Raw genomic sequence first — 15,307 nt, 5'->3', positions numbered from 1 at the left:
GTAAGAAAGAAATGATAAGGAACTCTGAAGGGATTACATACCTACAGCTGTATATACAGAGCTCACAGAAGGTCTGTGGGTGCTTATTCAATTCAGTAAAAATACTGCAGACGTATTGGTTTTATAACAAAAATCATTACTTCATTCATTTGTTTATGAAAAATATATAATATTAGAAACAACTGGAACTTTAAAAGAAAAACATTAATTTCAAGTAGTAATACGTTGAAACCCAAATTATACTTCTAAAAGAGCTGTTCTGAATTATAAAGATAAGATGCATCATTTGGTGCATTGTAATTATTAGTACCTTTGAAATAACATAAAACACCAAACAGGTGTGTAGTGTTTCCCTTTGGGAGGAAATGACTATAATTGCAATTAATAGCACAGCACTGATTGGCAAGAACAGACCTGAATGAGCCAGTGAAAAACATTATAGCGCTTAATAAAAAGAAAATATCTGTTCAATAAATAACTGCTGATACATTACAATGCTTGTCAACGGGCTTTTGTAATGAAACCAATAATTATGCAACATTATTACAGTATCAAGCAAGCATCCCAAGACCTTCTGTGAGCAATGTATGAATAATATGCTAAAGGAATACGACAAAATAGTAATATCTTTTGCATGGCAAAAATGAACTGCTGCTACTGTTATAAATAAGTAACAATCATTAATATTATGACTTACTAGATTTTCAACCACTTTCCTGTGATGGTGATCAACTTGTTTATAAAAAATATCTAACCTAATTATGCCCTTGCAGAAGGTTGTGCACAACATAACCACCATTTTTAGAAGAAGAGCATACAAAACCCATTTTAAACCCGAAATAGTCATTTGGTGAGATGATTTGAGGCCGACCTCTGCAGGAAGCGATCGTAGGGCTGTCTGTAGGCGAACCCTGCCCTTCGAACCCTGACGTTTTCCAGCAAGCCCAGGTATGCCACCTGGTGTTGGCACCGAGCGTCGTCAAACAACATTGGCGACTTCATCTCGTTAGGCTTGATGCAACGAACATAATACGGCACCTATGATAGGAAAAAAGTTTGAGAACTACAGAGCCAGGTGTTTGTGATAAAGACACACATACTCCAGCATCGTTTTAGCCTGCTTCTTTCTATCTGTGTTCCAGCACAGATATCCCAAAAGAAGACATCTTGCTCCCGATTGTGACCCAAAAAATATTTATTTCCTCCCAGTTATAATATGCAAACCACAGAAGTACAAACACGCACAGTCACACACACACACACTCACACAGACACACGGACCTTGCAGGCTAGATTGTCCACCAAGGAAATGATGGAGTTCTTGAAGAGCGTGGCTGCAGTGAGGGGACGTTTGGTGACCTCGGTGATGCTGAGCCGACCCTCTGGCCACATGTCCCTCAACACAGGGTCCGTACTATTGGAGCGAAGGGTTGCAACACAAGAAATGGTGTTGAGGTTTTACAAAGAGAGAGGTTACAGGGGGTAAATCCTTAGAAAGAAGAAGAGGATGCAGCAGATGTGTGGAGGAGGACAAGAGGTGTCACCCAGGAAGTCTCTCTCCACTGAACCACAGCTGGGAGGTAGTTTATGAGCCAGATCATGTGTCAGGTGTGACTGTGTGTAACCATAAGGGTGTTTGCTCCAGGAGATCTGGGTGTGACTGTGTGTAACCATAAGGGTGTTTGCTCCAGGAGATCTGGGTGTGACTGTGTGTAACCATAAGGGTGTTTGCTCCAGGAGATCTGGGTGTGACTGTGTGTAACCATAAGGGTGTTTGCTCCAGGAGATCTGGGTGTGACTGTGTGTAACCATAAGGGTGTTTGTTCCAGGAGATCTGGGTGTGACTGTGTGTAACCATAAGGGTGTTTGCTCCAGGAGATCTGGGTGTGACTGTGTGTAACCATAAGGGTGTTTGCTCCAGGAGATCTGGGTGTGACTGTGTGTAACCATTAGGGTGTTTGCTCCAGGAGATCTGGGTGTGATTGTGTGCGTTTAACCGTTTGTGTGCCTTTCATTTCACACAGTACCTGTTATACATAAGCCTCTTGAAATCTTGGAAAAGTGGATCTTTGTTCTTGTCTAAAATGCCCTCCACTGAGTACCTGAATCATTGAAGGAGAAAGAAAGAAGAGGAAAGATGAATACAGGCTTTTCTATATACTGCAGGCGAGAGAACACAAGCGTGATTTATGCATGGTTTGTTTCAGGGCTTGGGTGGGAAGTGATTAATGTGTGGTTAAAAAAACGGAAGTACAAGGCAAAGTAGGTGCGCATGGCTGGGGGAACAGTGTATTAGAGAGCATGTTACTAAGTACATTTGGAGTACTAGAAAGTATGGTGTAGAGTAAGTGTCCGACCTTTAACATTGCCACTACCCCCCTTTGGTTGATTATTAGAGATAATGGTGTACTGCAAGAGTAGGAAAAGTACGGCTACGGAGGAGGGGAGAAAGTAGGTCATAGACACAGTGAAATGGGAAGGCTGGGTTTTTACAGGAAGTGATAGTATGTCTGTCAGGCAGCTACGCTGTGGGACAGACTCTGAGCAAGGGGTCCCATCAGTCCCCCACAATGAACGACACAAACACACTCAAACATGCTCTGCTCACGTGACATCCCCAGCATAGTGCCGGATGCGGAAGTCTCTGCGGTACTCCATGCTTTTATCCGTGGGGCAGAGCTGCAGGGAAATGGCAGAGTCAGGGCTCAACACCATGAACACAAATGAAAAGCAATGATGAACATTACACAACACCCTAAAACCATTGTAGTAACTCGTGACGGGAGGGAGAGAGGCTCAAGGGGGAGGCAGATTTGAGTAAGCATGAAGAAATCTCCAGCTGAGCTTAGTTACTCCGACTGTTCTAAGTACCATCTTGCTCATACCTTACGGGAGGTGTAGTGGGGGTGCTGGCTCAGCTTGGAGTCCATGCTCTCCAGGAACATGGTGTCGGTCACCTTGCCCACACCCAGACACGCCTCTTCCAGAATGGAGATAATGCCCTTGTGTGGCTCCTCCACTAGGTCCACGATGATTTGGTTGTTACAGTATTCAATCTGCAGGACAACACAGGGGCTCCAGTTCACGGTGTGAGCAGCTAAATATGAGTGTGTGCTCGGCTGATGAAAGCAGGTGATTTGCACAGTTGACACAACTAGTGTGTTTGTGCTGTATGTGCTTATGTATCCAATGGGTGTGGAAAAGTGCACTCGTGTACGTGTGTACATGTGTAATTAGAAGAAATTGTTTGGATGTACAAGTGTATATAGAATCATGGTCTTTCACATGCATGCGCACACTGGTCCGCATGTCTGCATGCGTGTGTTTGTGAGGGGGGTGGAGCGTGTATGCATATCTCTCTGTATGAGTGTGTGTGGGGGGGGGACACACTTGCTGCCAGGGGATCCCTTCTCTGTTGTACTCCTCCTGCTCTTGCTGCATGATCAGCTCGATGAAGAGCTGCTGCAGTTTTTCGTTGCAGTAGTTGATGCAGAACTGCTCGAAGCTGGAAGTTGGTCAGCCAGAGTCACGCGACACGTCCACACTGTTAAACAGCTGGTTCCATTTTTAATAGGTATGACATGCACAAACGAGGCTGTGGGGATGTTTCGCTCACTAAAGTGTCAGTGGCTGTGAATTTCCTAAGTCAATGAAACATATGATATATATATACAGATACACACACACTCACCCGCTCGTATACACAGACACACACACACACACACACATTATAAACATCTGTCATGCAGGTGTCATGCAGGTACATGTATGGCAAGTGGGATACCTGTTATTGTCAAAGATCTCAAAGCCATAGATGTCCAGCACACCGATGACGGTGTTTTTCCCATGAAGCATTGGGTTGTAGTCCTTCACCTCGATCACTGTATTGATGTGACTGACAATCCAGCTAAAGAGTCGCTCGTACAGGGCCTGTGGGAGAGGTACAGTGAAGCCCAGGCGCTCCCCTTGCCCACACCCAGACACGCCTCGTCGAGAGCGAACTTCAGATTCACTTCAGTCTCTTTTATGTTCACATTGTAAGATGGCTGCCCCAAGCAGCTTAACTTGGGATGCGGTTACAGCAGAGGTCAGCAACCTCTTTAAAGCAAAGAGCCATTTTATCCTAAATGTCTGACAAAACATGTACAAAGAGCCGCTAACTCAGCTGGCTATAATATGTAAATCGGAGAAAATATAACGATTTTACGAAGACCTGGGAAGGCGTGGTGACGATTTACTACAAAAGATGTAAGCAACAATTAGGAATCCGAATAAACTTTGAAGCCTACATCCAATCTCGGACACTGAAGAAAACTCTGGAAAACATGCCATTTGACCGAAGGCTTACTCATGCCGTAGAGAATGACTTTGAGGAAGATGTAAATTATGCAGTTAAGACAACACAGAAGCGCGCGATGAACTGCCGCATTCACATATAGCTAAAGAAATATCTAAATGAAAAATACTAATATTAACCCATAAATAAAGTATCATCATAATGAAAATGTGAATGCGTCTATCATTCTGAGAAGAGCTGCAGCCTAAAGAGCGGCATTTGGCTGGCGAGCCGCAGGTCGCTGATCCCCGGGTTACAGCAATAGCAGTAAACAATATGCAGGACAGAATCAGATTCTGGTCAAGAAATTAACGTTACAAATTTGGGAAAAAAATGGAAAATGCCAGAACAAATTAGATGACATGAAAGTAATATTCTGAAGCAGATGCACATGGAAGGAATCCAGATCAAGAATGACTGATAAGGTTTAGCGTGCTGGCTTCCAAGTGATGCTCTGTTAGCTGAAGGTGGTGTTTTAACCATGATGGATATCTGCGAGCACGAAACCCTCGGGGTCCTGAGATGGTCTACCTTAACAAAGGCATCTTTGCCGTAACTGGCCTCCTGTACACTGTGGCCCTTGTTGATGACTTCACCGCCCCCGGTGGCCACGGTGCGGAACAGCAGGGCCTTGCTGACGTCAGCAGCCTTGGTGCTGGTCAGAACAGCGATATGTTCAGCAGCTTCCTTCGCCGACACCTGTACATTCTCCCCTTCGCTAGTAAATTCCAGGTTCCCCTGAAGAGACACACAAACACAGTCTTGGTTTTGGTTCAGTTACTTAGGATCAAATTGTTAGTTTGGAATGGGGAAGAAAAATAAATTCATGTACAGGCTTGCTAGCCCCTCAACCTCCAGATCTAAAGTCAAAGATCACATTCATTCCCCTGGAGGTTTTTCTAGTCAGAACACCAGCTCTCCAGACATCCATAGTAACAGGACTGTGTGACGCTACATTACATCTCTTGTCCAAATATTGTTCATCACAACTTTAGTCTAAACCAGGGATCGACAATCCAAAAAGGGCCACTAGACGTGTAGGTTTTAGTTGCAGCTCTCTAATTAAATTACTAATTGACTGATTGGCTGACACCTGGGTTTGAACAGCTGACCTAAAGGTTAAAACACCTGCATACACATGGCCCTCTGCAGATAAGATTGCCCCCCCCCCCGGGTCTAAACATTAATAGATGTTTTAGAAAAGCCTGAAAATGAGGTTGATTTAAACTCGCTGACATGACCGCCGATAGATTACAGATTACTGACCAGGTGCAGAATAGTCCCCAGGATTTTGTAGATGGAGTCAATCTCATTGGGTGTGAAGCCGATCACCTTCAGGGCATTGAGCACAGCCTTGTGGGAGGAGTGGTCATCATTGCTGGTCTGGTGGAGGGGCAGATGGTGTTATTTGCAGCCCCCCCTCGACAAGTCTGTAAACAAGAGCTCCTTTTTGCTACAGTTAACCATCAGTTGGCTCTACTCTAGGCAAAGATATCCATTTACGGTGCTGTGAAATTTTACCCTGGGCAACTCGCTAAGGAGAGACTCACTATGGAAGCGGCACCTTCACTAGTGTAGACGTAAAGTGCAGGATTTTTTTCCAAGAACAAGGACTTGATCAGTTCCTGAGAGCCTCCTCTCAGCAGCTGTGTAGGTCACAAACACAAAAAGAGAATGTTACTGAAGGCACTGTCTCTTCGCCCCTATGGATCCAGAGTACTCCGCTCTTACCTGATAGAATGAGTGGAAGTTTCTCTCTCCTTCCTGCTGTTGCACAACCCTCGACTGGGAGAAAAGACAGAGATTAGCTCACTCAGCACGGAAAGGCATGCATGCATACCCACTGAGATGCGTGTTCAGTTGCACCCGGCCCTTCTTAGTGCTGTTTCTCTCTGTGGTTCTTTGACCACTGTGTGGTCAGACCTCTTTTTGTAACACTGAAACTTCCCAGTTATTTGATACGTGAGCTGCTGACCTTCTCCAGCAGGTAGTTGTTGATGTGACCTCCGGTGGGATCCCCGTTGAAGTTGAAGTTAATATCCATATATTTGCCAAAACGGCTGGAGTTGTCGTTTCGGTTTGTCTTGGCATTGCCAAAAGCCTCCAGCACGCAGTTAGACTTGAGCAGCACATTCTTCACGCTGTGTTGTTGGGGAGTTTGTGAACATTGGTGTTACATGGACACACACTGACTTACAGGGGGAGTGAAAGACATCGCTGCAGCCTTCAGTCGTGGCCCCGTCTCTCACCTCTCCACTTCTGCTCTCTGGTTAGGGTTAGTGATGGCAGCAATGTACTGCATGATGTACTTGCTAGCCTCAGTCTTTCCAGCACCACTCTCACCTGAAGAACCAAACCGGCTGTCAGCATCTCCTAGTGCAACATGTTCAAGTGATCTGCATGACTATTATCTCCTAGGTGCTTTGTTGCCGCTTAAAGAACCTTCTTGATTGTGCTCTGTTGCTGCTGGGGAGCAGGCTGACAGACACTATGGCATATAGTGACAGGAAGTAAGTCTGTTAGCTAGAGTCAGCCATCACTTTAGCCTTTAAACAGCTAGTAGCTTTATTATAGGTACAATACTGCCGACATAAGGCTGGTTTTTCTAACCATAATATTATTAAAGAAGAGAGAGAACTTATTGGTGAGAGTGTGTTATGGTCTTGTCTGTATCCTGAATCATTCAGAGAAGACCTGATCAGGTTTTTTCATTAATAAATCTGATGTTCTGGCTACAAATTTCAGGTTCCTTTATGGTCACTCTTCCCGTTCTGTCTGTTATTGTAATCATAGAGCACGCTTCTCAGCCTTAACTCTCTCTGGTTCAAGGTAAGCGAGCGTGTCAGATGACGGGATACATAAGTTACCCTACCTGAGATGACAATGCAGGTGTCCTTGGCCCTCATCTTCATGGCTTTGTACGCGGCGTCGGCCATGGCGAACAGGTGAGGCGGGTTCTCGTAAAGTTCCCGGCCCCTGTAGGCCTCCACGGCCTCCTTCCCATATATGTCCAGCTGTCTGTAAGGGTTGACGGACACCACAACCTCCCCGATAAAGGTGTAGATGCGGCCTTTCTCAAACCTGCCCAGGGACACATACAAGCACAGCCATATAAACCTCCGAAGGTAGCAGAACATTTACAACCATCAATGAACAGGAGCAGAAAGGGAGACAGCATCATCCCCCAGGAAGAGCTTCTTGCAGGAAGAGGAAGAGAACATGAATTACTGCAGAGCACCTTCAGCTTTTTAACTGGGTTATTCACGAGTATAGGATATAGTGTATAATGACATGAAACCGTTTAAGTACAACCCAGAAAAGTAGTATCTTCATTGCCTGAGAAAGGCACAGCCTGCAGGGAATTCCAGATGAGGTGTGACAACTTCTGCCTCTCCCAAATCACTTATTTTCACTTTTGTGCCTCCATGAGAAGAGATGTTTAAATAAGCGTACAAGTGAATACTTCCTGATACATTATTATTCATAGACCCATAGGAGGTGGAATTAGTACCTGCGGGCTGGATAGTAACTAGATAAAGAACAAATCCCATCAACTATAGACTATTTTTAGTTGTTTTATTTATATTTATTTATTTATTTTTTAATCAACCTGATATGCACATGGAGCAGGTCTGCTTCTGCTGTTAACACTCACTGAGAATGATTTTTAGATACTGTGTTTGGGTTTTATCTTTTTAATACGTATGTGTGTATGGAAACACAATGAAAAAAAAAATCCTCTTTCCAGTTACAGATTCTTAAGTAACTGATTACAGAAGCACTTTTGAGTTTGCCCATAATTTTAGTGACTAATTGTAGTAATCAAATCGAAATTAGAAGGAAATGAAGAACAACCAACAATAAAATGTAGTAGAGACTAATATCCGTGGCATACAATCCTCGATTGCAGTGGTTTCAAAATATTAATTATAGAGTTGTCCCACCAGAATCCTTCGTTTTTTTTGTAGAACAAGAGTAGTGATTATATTATTCCTTTTGAGTTTACCCAAAATAAATAGGCTAATTGGCCGAATAAGAAGTTTATCATTTGTTCAACTTAGCTGTCTGTTCAACATAGTTGTTTATGTATGACAACTACACACGGTGTTGACATAATAATGTAATTAATGCTACATCCATTAACTGTTATTGGCTGTATTACTTGATTGCAGTTGATTTAGTACAGCATTTCCTTCTAATTTAGATGTGATTACTATAATTAGTCATTAAAATGTTGGGAAAACTCAAAAGTACCACTGTAATCAGTTACTTTAGAAATTTTTTTATTGGAAGAAGGAAATATTTTTTGCAGTGTACATTATGCTCATTATGTGTACATTATGCTCATACACAGCAGCAGAAAAAATTGAGAGCACAGCACAATTTTTTGTTTCACTCATTTCTCAATTTATGGGTGTGCGTCTGTGAATAATATATATTTTTCTGTTTTTCATTAATGAAGGGCTTCTTCCTTGCTTTATGGGACTTCAGTCCTGCTTCTAGGAGACTGATTATGAACAGTGCGCTTCACACCTGCACTTAATGTTTCCCATTCCTTTTGAAGGTCACTTAATGACATCCTCCAATTAATCTTTGGCATTAGAAAGTCCCTTCCACCCGCTATCTGGCTGGTTTCTGGTCATTCCCAGTGTCTCCTGCTTCACCTTATTCTTGTGTATTACTGTCTTAAAAATTTTGAAGATGGAAGCAACCTGCTGCTCAGCATAGCTTTCTGCTAGCAGATCCACAATTAAATCTGGATTTTAAAATGCAGATATGTCACGGATCCCGGGAGGGGACATGGGAGGGGAAAAAAAAGATAAACATTTGCGAGATCTCGCAATACACTAATAACTGTGTTGTGTCCGTTTGAAATAAAAAACATGGAATTTTGGCCTATTTATTGACTAATAAGTATAAGTGATACAGACTTGTCCTATTAGATGCGCTTTACGTATTAAACTATGGGGGACAATGCATACTACCATGTGTTTATATTTTGTGTTTTTATACTCATGTATTTATACTAATTAACTGCCAGTGACTATAAGCAAGACAGATGGGCTGTTGAACATTAAGTGCGCACACAAACATTGAAATATATATATAAAAAAAACACATTGAAAGATATTACAGCCAGAAAACTGAATATAAAGCTAACTTTACTGCGGTGTTGAAATTCCATTTCCATACATGTATACATCAGCAATGGAGAATATCAGGGAGGGATACACGAAAGTGGGTTCGGGCTTAAACCTTTACGCTGGCACCGCGATAAAATTAACTTTATTCAGTTTTCCAGCTGCCATATCTTTCAACAAAAGCGAACAACACCCATTTTTCAGATTAATTATGTACGGTCGAATTTTTTAATGAATATTTCAGTGGTGGTGTGTGCACTTTATGATCAATAGCCCAGCTGTCTTTCTTACAGTCACTGGCAGTGAATGGACAATTATTAATAGATACATGTGTATAAGAACACATAATATTAAAGTTACATGGTGTGCATTGTCCCCCAAAGTTTAATGCTTAAAGCACACTTAACTGGACATGTCTGTATTGTTTAAGTTTATACTTATTAGTCGATAAATAGGCAAAAATTCCATCTTTTGTATTTCACACAGACACAGCACAGTTATTAATGTTTTGCGAGATCTCGCAAATGTTTCCCTTTTTTTCTTCCTCCCATGTCCCCTCCCGAGCTCCGTAGTTTAAATACAGTATATAGAGTGGTCTCTTCATTTTTTCTTTGGCTGTATATACACACTAACAGTCAAAAGTTTTTGCATGCACTGAGATAAAATTTTCTACATTTGCATGTTATTCACTTGACATTCACTAAAAATACACTCAATATTCTTTGCTAACAAATAAATTTACAGTATTCTCACTATTTGAAGTACCTTTATTAGCAAGAAAATATCATATCTTTGATGCATCAAAGTAACCTCCTCTAGCAGTTATAACAGCAGAGAAAATTCTTTCTACAAGATACATTAAATACTGCTCTGTTTCATTGGATGAAACAGTTAACTAGTGCATTTAAAGTTAAAGTACAGCCTAGAATTTGACTATGCCATCACCACACAACCAGTTAATAGGATGTCAGACATGCACTGTTACATACTCTGTCCATGTTATAAAGGAAACTTCTTTCATTTGACTTATATATATAAGCTATTCATATATAAGCTATTCATCTGGTAACAAGTGTTATAGAAAACAAATCAACAGTAGAATATATTCAAATTAACGGTGATGCAACAGAATTTCTTCTGTTCTCAAAAAATGTACTGGTATCTAGCTGGATGGCTAGATGAACACCACTTCAGTTAATTTCATTAATTAGATTAGTTAAATAACACAATGAGGTATTAATTAGCCAAACAAGATAGTGTAGTGGTTGAGTCAAAAAATCCATGGTTAGGGTTGGATGGTTGCTGAAAATCCTGGGGTGACTTTACCAAAGGTTTTGAAATGGCTAAGTTGACACACTTTGGGCGCTTTCCCACCGCACCAGTACCAAAAGTATGGTACTTCTTTTATGTCGGTTTTCCACTGGCGTAAAAACTGGTACTGGCGCCAAATGACATCATCAGTGACTGCCCCTGACTGACATCATCACAAAGCGCTGCGCGGTATTTCTTTGGCTGAATTGAAACATGTTATTACGATCCTTCACTTTCCTGTAGTCCTGCTTAAGTTTTTTTATTTTCAAGCGGCATTGTTCGGTGTTTCGCGTGTGCCCCATTTCTTCCAAGCGGCTTGCTATTACGACAAACTTTTTCATTTCGAATCATGCCATCCAAATCCCGCCGGATCTGTTCATCCGACCATATGGCGATTAAAGCCTGTATTTCCTCGTTTGTCCATCCTTCCATTTTACTTTTTTAATATTTTTGTTTCTAATGCTTTTTATTTTGTTTCTCACTGTTCACTGTGTGTTTCAACAGATGGCGGTTGTATTTTGTGTTTCAGCGGCAGTCTCTTTGCATAACCAATCAACAGCAAATACGTTTACAAGTCCCACCTCAAAGTACTGAAGTACCAAAGAAGTACCCCAGCTGGTTTGGCACTTTCGGTACTGGAACTTTCGGTACTGGCACTTGACCGGAAGTCAATGGAAAAAACGAAAGTACTGTACCGAAAGTATCGTACTTTGTGCGGTGGAAAAGCACCCTTTGAGAGACATAATACCATAATTCTACATCAACATGACGATCATTTAAACATCATGTTCTTTCACTGCCCAAGACTTTTTGTAGTACTGTGCATAAATTTAGCAAAAATAGTAAGGAAATTTGTGTTTGGACGATTATTTCTTTGTTGTGACAATTCTTCTTGGCAATAAATCTGTTTCTTTCCCTTCGAAATGGTGCCACATTTGTTAGAAAAATGCTGGTTGAAGAATGGGATGCCATCCCACAGCACTGTGTGACCAAGCTGGTGCCCAGCAGGAGGAGGTGCCAAGCTGTTGTGGCTGTGTCTGGTTCTTCCACACGCTCCTGTTTGTTAAATGAATAAATTGTTAAATTGCCAATATGTTTTGTTTCTCAGACTTCAATCATCCAGTCCACTAAACGACACCAAACAAGAGCCAATGCAGAATCAGCTGTTTGTCATTGACAGAGAGGATTTGGCAAATTTTCATGGGCGCAACCCACATACTCAACTCTGCTGCTCAGCCCACAAATGTATTTTCCTTACAAATGTGGCACCATTTAAAAGGGAAATAAACAGGCTTTCCAAGGGTATAAGATTTATTGACAAGAAGCATTGTCACAACAAAGAAATAATCGAGCACCTCATATCCAGGTGCTGCGCATCCATGGATCCAACCACCCGTGGATGAATAATCTAGAAAGTACCAAAAATACAAAAAGCAAAACTTGAATATGCCACCTGCAAAATGCTACTCAGACTCCACGTGATTGGATCTGTACTGAACTTGTAAAAACTTTTTTTCCTGTCATTGTTCCTGAACAATAAAATATAAGAAGTGTTAAAATGGCATTTACATTGTATTAGGTGCTATAATTAATCTAGCGATGATGTAAGGTACACGGTAGGATGTGCATAGGTTATATGCAAGTACTGCGACATTTTATATAAGGGACTTTAGCATCTGCGGGTTTTGTTATCAGCAGGGGTCCTGCAACCAAATGACTGTAAGTGTGTGTAAATGTGATGCCGGTATGTTTACATGTAAGTTGGCGGATGCAGAGAGATAATGTGCTTAAATATATCAGCAGGTACACAGAATTTCAGCCTGAGAAATATGCACAGCGGCTGTGCAAAAAATGATTAATACATCACCTAGAGAATTATGTCACTTTGGTTACGTAATTTAAAAAAAGATACCAGCTAAAATTCAGAAAACAGCAATGATTCCTTGTCTTAAACGCTTACCATACAAAAGCTTACATACAAGATTGGAAAACCCTCAGAAGTCACCAAATACGTCTTAGATGTGTTCTTCTCTGAGATGGAGGCGACTGGTGTTGAGGTAGGGAGCACGTCCCCGCTTATGGTGCATTAACGCTGCGTGTGAGTGTCATTCGTTCCCAGAAGAGACCCTCCGCTATTCAGAAGAGCCATCACTCTTGGCTATATTCTGCACCAACACAACACCCACCCTACTGCTCTACCCGTAAACTCACACGGAAGCCGCCGGAAGCTCTCAAGGTGGGGAACAAGAATCAGACCTACAGAGACATGCTACTTCCTTTAAACTGAAATAGCTGAGAGTACCACAGGCCACACCCCGTCCTAATCTGAGCTGTCACACCAAAGCTTAGCCCTTTTTATGTTTCAGTCTAAACCATCAACACAGCAAATAAAGCTGGTGGACAAAGTCACTCAAACTTGCACATATGGATTATCATGTCATCTCTGTAACCGAGCACATGGGATAGTGAAAGATAATTTTTTTCACAAGGCTTCAGAGCGTGGGTCTGTCAGGGGCTTTCCAGTAGTGATGTGACCGAGCAGAACAGGACTGAATACAGCAGCAAGCGTACACCAAATCATGAGGGGGGGGGGGGGCAAAAAACTATATTTACCTTAAGCGTCATGTCAGCCTGAACACACATGCATTAACAAGGCCTGTCACGCACAGTACACATGAACCAACAGACAAACATGCAGAGGAGGCCAGTATTCACAGTCATGTGAACACGCTAGCGGAAGACGTGTCCAACAAAGGATGAAAATATAGAGACCAAAAGAGAAGCTTCACTTTCAGGGTGAGTCAGTTTGGTTTTGGGGACTATTTGTGAGCCTTTCCTGTTTAATGAGCAATATATATGAGCGTCAAGGATCTGGCACCACGGGCAGCTGAGGACCTGAGGTATGCCACACAAATAGAGGGTACATCATAACTGAAGGAAAGCACGAACAACAGTGACATCTCAAAGTACCCAGTAATCATTATGAGGCATCAAACGTCAGCTGACTGCACACAAACACATCATTTTGAGATGACTAACTTATACCATGAACTCATTATGTTTGCAACACTTCATTTTGAGACAGCGTCCACACACACCCTTTGCATTGCCCATATAAATGGTTAAAGTGGAAAGTTCCCAGTGAGTAGCAGAGGTCTCCATAAGACAGGACTTCCCCCCCCCCCCAGTTTTCAGAGTGTAACAGGCTGAAGGGGTATCAGTTCTTGATTGCGTAATTCTGGGGGCATCTGCCCATCTTTGGGCAGTTTGCTCTGACACCCACAAGCAGAACATTGATAGAGAAATCAGTGTATCTGCGGGCATCTGCCACATACATACATGTGTGTTCACTCGGTAGAATTCGCGTGAGAGGAGCTGGGGGCTCAGCTTTCTGAACTTTTGTCATCCTGCCTGTCGTTATTACTCCCTTGCCATCAAAAGCCACCGGCGTGACTCAGTGTCTCTTTGTCCTCCTGTCACCGAAACTTCCACCTTCCCCACCTGTGATCCCCTCAATGAAGAAGCAGACAAGAAGCCGGCGTGGCTCAAATTGCATAACGGTGTTTTTAAATTCACTTTATACTCTAATTCTATGAAAAGTGCAACCCCCAGATAATCCAAAAGCCGCTGGTTTTTCTAAGAACCCCAACAGCCTCAGAAGCCTCTAAAGAGGACCTCAGTCGACTCTATTTGCCTTTCCAGAACTCACCTCAGCTTCAGGTTCTCCATGAAATGCTCCATGGTGACCTCATCCAGGAGGATGAAGTCTGACTTCCCATACTCCAGACCCTCCAGTTCCGCCATAGCGGGGCAGCGTTAGGGGGAGCGACAGAGACAGCAACTCAGTAGGGTGCCGGCAGTGTGCGGAGGGTGTGCCGTAACCCTGAACCGCAGTGCATTGTGGGTTTCGGCAGGCGCTGTTCGTGGCACGTCACCGCGTGCTCGTGTGTGTCTGTGTGTGTGCCTGTGCATCTCTATATATAGTGGGATAGGAAAGCTGTCATTAAAGTCAGCCCGTTTTCTCTTCGCTTCCTCCTCCTCTCCCTTCCTGCTCAGCCAGACAAACCCTCGTGTCATAACGGAAACTGCAACTTGCGAAAGCTGTTCTAGAAGATTGTGGTGAACGCGGAGCCTGGGGTTTCCTATGTAGTGCAATGGGTCACCCTGGATCTCGGGAAGACCAACGGAAATTCAGTTTCCCATAGTTACTGAGTAAGTACCCTCTGATGGACTTGCATCCCATCCAGACATCCTCTGTCTTGCACCCTATTCTTCCTGTGATGGCTTCCAAGCTCACTGTGACTCTGTACCGGATAAGCAATTATGGAATGGAGATGGATACTGTACCAGCAGGCCAGATTACATACCTCTCCCAACAGCTGGTCATTTCCTTGGACTGGAATGCGCGAATATGTGTCAAAACATACAAGTCATTTTGGACAGGTGCATTTTTCTTAGGCAGTTTCAGAATCCGAGGTCAACAGGCGTGGGAATTGCAGAAAAGACAGATGCAGAGGAG

At 42.8% G+C, this 15,307-nt stretch overlaps 1 protein-coding gene across 3 annotated transcripts in view; it reads right to left on the bottom strand.

Moving 5' to 3' along the window:
• The window catches only part of myo1g (myosin IG), a 30,619-nt gene that overhangs the window by 12,639 nt on the left and 2,673 nt on the right, over positions 1–15,307 (bottom strand). The window contains exons 1-15 of one of the 3 annotated variants that reach the window (XM_023811974.2): positions 14,498–14,731; positions 7,209–7,417; positions 6,586–6,679; positions 6,312–6,477; positions 6,068–6,121; positions 5,887–5,982; positions 5,603–5,719; positions 4,868–5,074; positions 3,785–3,930; positions 3,391–3,505; positions 2,886–3,056; positions 2,609–2,679; positions 2,028–2,102; positions 1,282–1,414; positions 872–1,038 (exon numbers count right to left, since the gene is read on the bottom strand). In XM_023811974.2, coding sequence (XP_023667742.2) covers positions 872–1,038; positions 1,282–1,414; positions 2,028–2,102; positions 2,609–2,679; positions 2,886–3,056; positions 3,391–3,505; positions 3,785–3,930; positions 4,868–5,074; positions 5,603–5,719; positions 5,887–5,982; positions 6,068–6,121; positions 6,312–6,477; positions 6,586–6,679; positions 7,209–7,417; positions 14,498–14,592 — 1,916 coding nt within the window. In that variant the 5' untranslated portion in view covers positions 14,593–14,731. Of the gene's footprint in view, positions 1–871; positions 1,039–1,281; positions 1,415–2,027; positions 2,103–2,608; positions 2,680–2,885; positions 3,057–3,390; positions 3,506–3,784; positions 3,931–4,867; positions 5,075–5,602; positions 5,720–5,886; positions 5,983–6,067; positions 6,122–6,311; positions 6,478–6,585; positions 6,680–7,208; positions 7,418–12,767; positions 12,981–14,497; positions 14,732–15,307 lie in introns of those variants that run through there. The other 2 variants (XM_023811977.2, XM_023811975.2) reach the window with 2 other exon arrangements.

Source organism: Paramormyrops kingsleyae, chromosome 23 (assembly GCF_048594095.1).
Source record: "Paramormyrops kingsleyae isolate MSU_618 chromosome 23, PKINGS_0.4, whole genome shotgun sequence".
NCBI classification, from domain to species: domain Eukaryota; kingdom Metazoa; phylum Chordata; class Actinopteri; order Osteoglossiformes; family Mormyridae; genus Paramormyrops; species Paramormyrops kingsleyae.
The sequence above is the reverse complement of the archived record's forward strand: the minus strand, read 5'-3'. Positions and strand labels throughout refer to the sequence as shown.